This window comes from Marmota monax, unplaced genomic scaffold (assembly GCF_021218885.2).
Source record: "Marmota monax isolate L192 unplaced genomic scaffold, Marmota_monax_Labrador192_F-V1.1 WCK01_AAM20220418_F8-fsc00012, whole genome shotgun sequence".
Taxonomy (NCBI): domain Eukaryota; kingdom Metazoa; phylum Chordata; class Mammalia; order Rodentia; family Sciuridae; genus Marmota; species Marmota monax.
In genome coordinates, this window is record NW_026695227.1 from 13,522,426 (window position 1) to 13,533,261 (window position 10,836).

General features: G+C 38.9%; 1 protein-coding gene across 1 annotated transcript in view; it reads left to right on the forward strand.

Moving 5' to 3' along the window:
• The window catches only part of Sspn (sarcospan), a 32,884-nt gene extending 22,415 nt beyond the window's left edge, over positions 1 to 10,469 (forward strand). Inside the window, exons 2-3 of the mRNA XM_046436326.2 lie at positions 2,298 to 2,384; positions 8,705 to 10,469. Coding sequence (XP_046292282.1) covers positions 2,298 to 2,384; positions 8,705 to 9,070 — 453 coding nt within the window. The 3' untranslated portion in view covers positions 9,071 to 10,469. The remainder of the gene's footprint in view (positions 1 to 2,297; positions 2,385 to 8,704) is intronic.
• The last annotated feature ends 367 nt before the right edge of the window (positions 10,470 to 10,836 follow it).

The window sequence follows — 10,836 nt, forward strand, 5'->3', positions numbered from 1 at the left end:
TCTATGCAACATCTTACTGGAAACCAGGTTAAATGAAGGCTACAAAGAATTAGATACTATTGAAAGGGGAAATTTTGTTCAAGCAGAGGCATTGAATCTGATTTTTAAAGATGCTGGTCAGTTAGGCCTGATTATTGGAAATGTGTCTCTTGTAAAGACAAAGAGGAAAGTCTTCGCAATTGCCAACCTCAGCACTGTAGTCTCTAGGGACCAAGACAGTTACATGAGAAAGATGTGCTTGTCCCATGCCTCTGCAGACAAAAACTATCAAGGGGAAGAGGAATATACTTTGGGATATAACAATCCCCATACAAGCAGATTTAGAACCTTCAATCTGATTTGTTGCCATTAAACAGAAAGGAAAGAAGGTCTCTCCTCTGTTGTGTCAATTCTATAAATTCTTACTATGAGAATACATAGTACATCCACAAGGCTTTATTAAACATGTACCTTAATTTCTAGTTTTTTAATGTGCTTAAAAACATTAAAAACCACCTCATTTCTGACTTGGAAATGTCAGCACATTATAAGCTACAAAACAACTTCAGTATCATTACCTGTTCACCTGCCAGCCCTCTACTGAAAAGCTGCCTCCCTGGATTCTGCTTTGCTTTCCATCCACACCTCTCTAGTGCATGCCATGTTCACGTGCTTTAAGGCTGTGTCTCTCCACTGGAAACTTTATTTACTGCTATTAAACCATGCATCGAGTCCTAATAACAGAAAACCCTGGAAACAGGTTGTATTAAAAGAAGGCTGGGATTTTGGCTTCATGGTCTAGTAGAAATCTGAACAACCTTCTGCTTGGGAACAGATAAGGGCACAGGCAATTTATTGATTGTGTTAACACAAGATAAAATAGAAGTGTTACCTTGAAGTGCTGTTGGCTTGCTTTGTAAGTTCCCAGTTCTACAAACCCAACAATCATAGGGTAGTAGAGCTGGTAACATACAAAGCCAACATACCATTTTAAGATTTGAAGCTGGCCATGGTAGGGATTGTGAATATTACCAAATCAGTTGTTTACTTCTCCATGACTCTCAGTCACCCCTCCAATATCTATCTCTAGGAAAATTGTGCCTATTAGAAATGCAATTCTATTGCATTATGTTTCCTATCTTTAGCAACATTTTAAACTTTCCAAAATTGAATGTGAACAGATTCACTTTGATTAGAAATTTCAAATCACAGTTTAAAAAATTCCAGTTTACAAAAAAGAAAATACAGTTTAACTAACAGAATCAGTGCATTTTCTCAAAGCCACCACTCCTCCCACCAGCCTTTCTGTGAGGCACATCTACCTTCTGTCCATCATCTTCACTCAAGACCTTGGAAGTTGCTTTCCTCCCAGCAGTCGTGCAATACATTACTACACCTTTTCCCTCCACTGCTCTATCTGAAGTTGCCTGCAATCCCCTGAGCTCTGACCCACCTGATATGTTAATCTTGCTCAGGTTAGTAAAATAAAATCCTGATGTTCTCTTCCAACCCACCCAACATCACTGTTCATTTTCCCGAAACAGTCTCAAATCATGTCATTCCCTGTTTGAAAACTTTCAAGGAAGCTCCACGACTTACTAAACCAGCCCTGCATCCTCAAATCTTGGTCCTACTTTTTCTTCTCTACGTTTTATTCATTCAACTGTGCTCTTCTTTCAAAGTGCATGGTGCAGGTGCAGCTCCATGCTCCTGTGGCTGCTTTTTACCCAGCTACCTGGTTTGCATCCTGGTTCCATTATTTACTTGCTTTATGCCTCTGCTTCCTCATTTACAACATACAATAGCACCTAGATTTTATGACGATTACACGAGGAAGTACCTACAAAGCCCTTAGAAGAGCTCTAGCACATGGTGTTTAGTTAATGTTAGTGACCATTATTGTTATGTCTTTCAAAGGCCATTTTCAAATCCACTTGTTGAGCGAAACCTTTTGTCTTGCCTAACTCAATGTAACTTCTTCCACTTTTTGTACTTCTCTGAATAGTATTTGACATATTAGGCCCTGCCACAGAGTAGTGCATGTATTTATTTTGGCCTGTACTGAACTGTATGCTGATTAATGTTGAGAAAACTTTATTCATCCTTGTACATGAGATCATCAAAAGGATAAAATAAGTACTAGCTAAATTGAAATAAATTGATTTTATTGTGTTCCACAAATTAAGTAAATACATATAAATAAGTAAAATGAAATGAACAGCTTGATAACATGTATGTTACTAGTGAAAGACACTGAGATGTCAGTAGAACCATGACTTGCCCTGATAACATCCTTTATTCCATGTTCTGCATTTCAGGTCTGCTTAGTGGCCTATCTGGGCTTGTTTATGCTTTGTGTCTCATATCAAGTTGACGAACGGACATGTATCCAGTTTTTTATGAAAGTAAGTTGTTATTTTTCTTTTCTTTATCATCAATAGAAATACAAGTATAAAATAAAGGAGTGCTTTTTAAAGGGTTGCATATCTGATGTGTCTAGAAATTACATTTTCAGGCAGGCCAAAAAATGTTTTAGGAGGGCATTGATCCGCACCCAAAGGTAATGCTAGTCTTAATTTCCATGAGCTGGGCTGGCATGGAGCATGTGAAGTGTGTCCTTTAATGCCCTTAAAAGGAATATTGAGCATTCATCAGCTCAACAAAACACTTGGCCAGGGAAAGGTGGCTCTTTCAGTACCCACTTCCATATCTTGGGGGTTATTTGGAGTATTTTAATAAAGAAGCAATTTAAGTGCATTTCCCCTTGTAGGTGGGATCACTGAGACAGAAAAAGTACATTGGGTGCATCCAAATGATCTGTGCCAGGAGTCTGAGGGCAATGGTTGGGATATGCATGGCTTGGCAAGTGTGTGTGTCTTTCATTTATGTGAATTTTTTCTCTGTTAAGGACAGTGAATTTGCTTGGACTCAATTCAAATGCACAGCATTTTCAATGAACAGAATATTCTCCAAAGAGAAACATAGATACCTCCTTTTCAGAGTTTAAGGACATAAACACTGAACCGAGTAATCAAAGCTAGTAGAAATCAAATTCCTACATTTTCTCTCAATTATTATAGCAGAGAATAAAAAATTATCAGTAACTTTTTTTTCTATTCACACTATTTACTTTTCTTCTATAAGAAAACATAAAAACTTTATAAATATGTAACAAAAATCCCATCATTATATAAAACTATAATGTACTCATAAAAAATGTAAAAAGAGAAAAAAACTGGATGTTCTTTTGTTCACCTCAACTAGAATAAAATTAAGTCAACAATATTATTTGGAAATTATGAAGATGAAGAACATAAGATGTATTGGAATACTGTAGTATAATTGAAGCCATTAATATAAAAGAGCAGAGTGCTGATGCTTTTTAAAATCATGCTGTAGTTGGGTGTGGTGGAACACACCTATAATTCCGTGACTTGGGAGGCTGAGGCAGGAGGACACAAGGTCAAGGCCAGCCTGGGCAACTTAGTGAAATCCTATCTCAACATTAAAAAATAAGAAGGGCCAGGGATGTAGCTCAGTGGTAAAGCCCCTCTGGATTCCATCCCTGTACTGCAAATAAGCAAACAAATAAATAAAATTTAAAAATCATGATGTAAAAAGGAAGTTAATGGAACAAAGAAAGTTTACATTTTATTAACTAATGAAAAAAAGCTGGTTACAAAAAAATTATCATATGATTTCACAGAAGAAAGACTATCTTTCATTGTGCATAAAAAATAGTTATCCGTGAGTGTAGGGATAAAGAGCAACATTTTGTAATTTTCTCCAATTTTGAAATGTTCTCCAATAGTGAGACATCACTTTTCTAATTAAAAAATAATAGATGCTGTTTTTAAGAAAATTGTGAAGAGTTAGAATTTTGGTACAAATATCTACATTTGAAAATTTTACTTTTTGTGTCTAAGGACTTTCCTTAAAAGAAGAAGCCTAGATAGAACAAAGCCTCAGTTCAAGTTTTTTTTTTTGTTGCATTCTGACTAAAAGAAGGCTTGGTGATGGAAGGAAGCAAGCAAGGAAGCCTGGTAAAAATGGTCTGTTAAATAACAGGAACTTAATTCAGTAGGTGAAAAACCCCCTAAACTAGGTTTTCATTAATTTATGTGCAATACCCTCATTTTCCCTCACAGATGATCCCAGAAAACAGCAGAAGGAAATGCCTCACTTTCAGAGAGACCCCTAAAGGCATCTCAATGTCTGCACCTTAGTTAAAATAAGGAGCAAGGAGAAAAAAAGGAAAAGAAAGAAAAAAGTCACTGCCAATGTCAGCCAGGTTGAGAATTTCCCACTAGGAAGATCTCATTAGTTACTTAATTTTTTCACCTGTGACAGACATTGACAAATACTGAGGCACTTTTCTCTTCCCCTGAATGTGACCTTTAGTGATGCTTGCTGCCAGCAATCTAAGGTGCTGGCTTATAGTATCTTCAGGTCCAAAATCAGCTTCACTCATCTCCAGGTTTTCTAGTGGTCCAACAGAGCACAGTGATTTCCTCTCCCTTTTAGGAGGGGGCAGAAATGAAATGCATGTTAGGTGTTTCTTACCAGCACAATTGCATTTGAGTGCCCCCATGTTGGCACCCTGGCTTAAGCATTGTCTGAGAATTTCTTTCCTCCTGTTGAATGCTCAGATAGCCAGGGCAAGCAATCGGGCGATGATGACAATCTCCTTGTGGTCAGAGAGAGCGAGAGCCAGGGAGAGCGAACACACACACACACACACACACACACACACACACACCTTTTTCCTTTGGCAGGTCTTGGATGCCACCAGTGCTTTCCTCTTTCTCCCTGGCTTCTAACCCTGGGCTTGGCGGTCCATCTTACTGTGGATTGCGCCTCCTGCCTTTCCCCGTGGCCCCTATTTCTGGGGGCGCACCTGAATTTTCAGAAATGTGTTGAGTTCATGTGCTTGCGGGAACATTCCGGGGCACAGTCCCTCGTGCCCACATCTAGGAAGCCCCCGGGGTTCTGTGGCAGCCCGCTCTTGCGCGGTGTGCAGAGGGGACTTTACCATTCAGACCACCGGGGAAGGTAATTAAATTGAAGCAGAACCACCTTCTCCCGAAGTCACCGAATGTGAAAGCCTGAAAGCCGCAGCCGGGTACCAATTAGAGAGAGGCAGGGAACGGAGGAGCGAGGGAGCGAGACCCGCCAGGCGCTGCTGTTACATAAGCACCCGGGGCCACCGCGCCTCCGCCCGCCGCAGAGCGCCAGACCGCTGGGCTGACACCCGCAAGACGAATGCCTCCCGCGCGGGGCTGTTATCAAGATATATTTGCTCGGATTCCCAAGGTCATCGTACACACTTTCATTGATAGTTATTCGTTCTGTGTAGGTAAAACAAGCCACTTGATTTTAAATTATGGATTCTAACCCATAAGCTTGTTGCTGTCAGATGAGTTTAAAGCCATGAAGGCAAAATGCTACAGCGTTGCAGATATAGCCCACAGGCTTTAGCGGATCAAGTATATATTTATGACCTAAAATGGATAAGAAACTCTATTCTGTGGCTTCTTCCTGTTTACTGATGCTTTTCTGAGTGGGAGAATCGGAGGCACTAGGTGTATGTGAATTTGTTCATATTCAAAGGAGCTAAGGGGCATGCATAGCTTTTTTTGTACTCTTGCTGGCTTCTAACATATTTAAGAGGCTCAATTAAAATTGAGCAATCACTGTTCTTGTGTAAATGTTTACATCCATTCCACAAGCCAAGTATGTATTGTTACTCCCACACTACAGAGAATAAGACAAAGACAATACCATTGATATGCTAAGGGTCCTGTGGATTGGCAATTCTTCCCCTTCTCTACTAATTTGTTTATTTATTTCACAAATACCTAAACAGTGCTACTATGAACCAGACTCTGTTCTAAGCCCTTTGCAGATGTCAACTCTTTTGATTCTGATAACATTCCTATGAAGTCAGTGCTATCATGATTGTCATTCAAGTTTACAGATGAAGAAACACAGGTGCACATCAATTGATTAATTTGCCCAAGGACCCACAGCTTTTGAGGGGACAGCCAAGTTCTATCTCAGACAGTCTGGCTCCTTGATTCATGCTCTTAACCATCACCTAGTACTGCTGTGCAAATCTTTTAATTTGTGAGCCAAGAAATTATCCGTTTAAAAATAGGAAAAAGTGGGCTGGGGATGTGGCTCAAGCGGTAGCGCGCTCGCCTGGCATGCGTGGGCCGCGGGTTCGATCCTCAGCACCACATACAAACAAAGATGTTGTGCCTGTCGAAAAATAAAAAGATTAAAATTCTCTCTCTCTCTCTCTTAAAAAAAATAGGAAAAACTGTAAAGCATGATGGCACACACATGTAGTCCCAGCGACTTGGGTAGCTGAGGCAGGGAGATCACAATTTCAAGGCCAGCTTCAGATATTTAGCAAGACCTCTCAGTAACTTAGTAAGATCCTTTCTCAAAATAAAAAATAAAAAGGGCTGGGGATATGGTTTAGTGGAAAAGGGCCCTGGGCTTAATCCTTTACCCAGAGGCACTGAGAAGAAAAAAAAATAGATAAAATTTCCAATTTTAGCAAATGGACTTTGTCTCCAATAAGTATTGCAGAAATCTATTTAAGGGTGTATGTCTATGAGTGTGTTGAGGTAATTACAAGATCTGCCCATTCCATTCATTGGTGGCAATAAAAAGAAAACTCCATTTGGGGTCCTTCTACTAAGCAGATGACTAGCCAGTAGGAAATTATTACTTTAACTTGGGTCTTTTCTGCTGGTAATTATGAATGAAGTACTGATGTTCCCAAAGCAAATAGGTCCCAGCAGTCTGCTGGCTGCGCCAGAACAGTTGCAATGGTATGCTCACACAACATGGCCAACACAGTTTGCCTCTTGGCATCAACTGTTTAAAGTCGATCACCAAGTCTAAATATTTCAGAGCAACCCAGAACATTTCAAGTATTCTGTTCCATTAGCTGCACACAATAAACCCATACTTTTAAGCCCAGAGACTCCATTTTTGTATAAAATATAGTCACTAAATATACTGGGGACAGGAACAAAGCACTGCATTCAATACAGCAAATTACATATATCCTTTTTAAATTTTATAATACTGCCACTTTGTATTTATCTGGTTCACTTCCTCCAAGGAACACTAAGCACAGTGACTATAAATTATCCTTGTTATGTGCCTGAGATATAAGATGCTTCTATAAACTGTTTCACAGATGAAGATTAACTTGGGTTACATCTGAAAACCCTTTGAATGATTTGAAAAGATTATCTTTGATGAGAAGATTCAAAAAACTTATGTACTCCTTAAGATATACTAAGACAAAAATGATTTTAACCAGTTCCACTCTCTTCCAGTGACCTCAGATATCCAATCAAGCTGTATGGGATCTTGGATAGATTTCTTCACAGGCAAACAGAAACACATGGTTAGGGCACCCGCAACCATGTGTGTGCACACACACACATACCTTAAATAAAAATTTTATTATTCCATATTTAAGGTTTGAAAACACTTGAAATTGTCACTGTGTGGGAAATCACTCATTTAGATGACTTTCATACATATATTTTATATTTTATGTGTGTTTTTATTTTAATTGACATGTAATTGGAGGTGGAAGAAGGGCATAATCTTTTCTGAGCTACTTTAATCTGAAAAAATGACTGGAACTAACCTTACCTTGGGGAGTCCCCATTCACCAGAACTAATCCTTTTAAAAAGCGACTTTGGACTGTGGTAACATAAATCTTAAACTACAAACTGTGGATGCTAGTTCCCAGGTCTGCAAAGTCTGATCCTTTCTAGATTCTCAGCAGGTGGACCACTAAGAGAAACATTACCAGTAGGTGAGTCTAATCACAAGAACATTTCTTGTCCTGTATGAGAGATTTTGCTGTGGCCATGTCAGTGGGAACCAACAATTTTTGATCAAAACATTTCAGATGTAAGTAAGCCAAATGTTCTGAGGTTCCACAGTTCTTTTGCAGAAGAATTAAAACGTAAACCATTTTCAATCCTGAGTCTAACAAGTAGGTTAACAGTGCTCAGAGCCTTGGGGGCTGGGGAGCTATTTAGAGTTTATTTTCACTCCCAGGAACTACATGTTTTTTAGCAGAACATGAGTGATGAAGCTAACATCAAGTCATCTGCCTTCTGGAGCCATAATTTTCTTCTCCCAGTAAACTCTTGCTTGGGTCCCTGGCTTTTATGGACGTAGTATGGCAGCCACCACATGGAACAGTCTTTTTTCATTAACCTGTAGTTTTAGTTGATCAATTACTGATAATTTTGGCCCACACAGTGTTTGCCTTACAGAAAACTGTTCTTCCTAGTCTTGTTATCAGCAGCTCTTGATTTCAAAATAAGCCCAATATGTCATCCAGGAATGGCTATCTGATTTGGAATTTATTTCAAATGGCTTGCTACATCTAGACGTCAACCATTCCACAACGAAACTACAGTTGGCTCAGTTCTGTATGGCAGAAAGGGCTCCACATCTGTATGGCAAATGGTATTAGGGTCAGAGTTTAAGGACTGCTTGCTAATAAATCAACATGAAAGTTATTTCCATGTCTTGGGTGCTGTGTCTCTGAGGAGACAGCCCTTCCATTGGAGAACTTCCTAAGAGAGAAGAAAAAAGAGTGATGTTAATTAATTAGCTTTGCAAATAGTCATCCCATGTTCTTTGTAACCAGAAAGGTTTTATTCTGCTTTCTTGCAGCTGTTGTACTTTGTGCTGAGCGCCCTGGGCCTGACCGTCTGTGTGCTGGCCGTGGCATTTGCTGCCCACCACTATTCGCTGCTCAAACGGTTTACCTGTGAGACTGCACTTGACTCCTGCCAGTGCAAACTGCCCTCCTCAGAGCCGCTCAGCAGGACCTTTGTTTACAGGGATGTGACTGACTGTACCAGCGTCACTGACACTTTCAAACTGTTCTTACTCGTCCAGATGGTGCTGAACTTGGTCTGCGGCCTTGTGTGCTTGTTGGCCTGCTTTGTGATGTGGAAACATAGGTACCAGGTCTTTTATGTGGGTGTCAGAATGTGCTCTCTGACAACTTCAGAAGGCCAACAGCAAAAGGTCTAATAGTCTTGCTCAGAGGTGGAAAGAAAACAGCACATGGAGTAGCTGAGGTGGAAACAAAATGTTTTTTTAGAAAGAAAAGTTTGACGATAAATACTATTCGCCATTGTAAATGAATATTTTTATATTTTTCAGGAAAACAAAAGAGCATTTCTTCAGGTTTCTATTGCATTTTTAAAATTCATTTGCGAAAAAACAAATCCAGATTGAGTTTTGGGAATATTAGAATTTAAAAGAACATTGAACCGGGAAAGAAGGGCACAGATCTTTTTTTGCAGTCTGGCGTTTATTCCTGACACTCATTTTATCCCTGACTTACAATACAACCTTCTTTCCTGTTAGTCCAGTTTGGGTGGTATGAACTGGCACTTTGGGGCCACTTGCTAGATTGGGTAGTATCTTCTGGTCCTTGCCACCTTGAACCACAGTTCTCATGGCGTCTTGGAGAAAGGCAGGGTAGAGGAAGAGCCAAATGTCCAGGCTAAATCTTTTTGTTTTCCCTGGTAGAGATGTCTTCAAGGCATGAAATAGCTTTACAAAATCAGAGTAGAAAAGGAGGAGACTTTGCAAAAGGCTAAATAATTATAACCACCTGGGCTGGGGCGGCGGCCTTTTTAGCTCCCTGGGTTTGGCTGTGTGAGTAGATCACTCTCCGAATGCTTTGGATGATCATCTGTTTCTCAATAATTGAAAGGTGGTGGTAGTTGTATTCTTAATGATGTAGAAGTTTTAAAAATAATTACATTATGCTTCTATTCTATCATCTAAAACAAATCATTAAAACTAATTTCTTGCTAATTGTTAATTATAATTATGCTCAGAAGTCTATTTAATGAGCTCTGGCTGTACTTAGGCAGCACTGTCAGTGTTAAGAAAAATTACTCTCACAAGAGAAGATGCCTAAAGATCTTCTTTTTTTTTTTTTTTTTTGAAAGCCAAGCATTATAAGAAAAGAAAAAATTATTAATAGATTAAAAGCACTCACGTAAACAAAAACAAGAGCATTTGTCATAGAAAATGTTCTACAAATGGCACATTTGTGATATGTTGAAAAGTATCTCTCTTGGCAACTGAGTACCTTTGAGGAAGATTGGGTACTGCAGATGAGTTCTATTCATAAAACTATAGTTGATACATAATCCTATTATTGATTTATATGCATAGTGAACTTCAAGACTCAATGTTTTGAAGTGCTTATTTTAGAAATATGTCCAATGATTTTTTTGTTTTGTTTTTGAGGCAAGGTCTCACTATTTTGCCCAGGCAGGACTTGAACTCCTGTGCTCAAATAAAAGCCCATTTCCACCTCCAGAGTAGTGGATGTTATAGGCATTTTCCACTGTAACCAGCTGTGTTTTGCTTTGTTTTTGACTCACAATGATTAAAAACAAGTAGCCTGTGATAGGGGACTTTGCTCTGTTTTTGCTATTATTGTTATTATTATTATCATCATCATCATCATCATCATCATCACTATTATTAACTTCTGAATGATATAATTGTTTCAAAAAGGAGTTCAAAATGGAAATTCATGCAGCATAAATGCTATCAAGAACTTTCTCTATTAGTACACTCTGTTGAAAGAGAAGTGCAAGGTAATGATTGAGCTCAATATACCTCTCTGCATTGCTTATTGATATGCTTTAATAATCACAACCCCAAAAATTCAACCCCAAAATCAAATAGATTCTTTGAGGATAGATGAATAATTTCATTGCTTATGATAATTGTGTCAATGTCTGCATAACATAAATATCCAAATAAAAAAG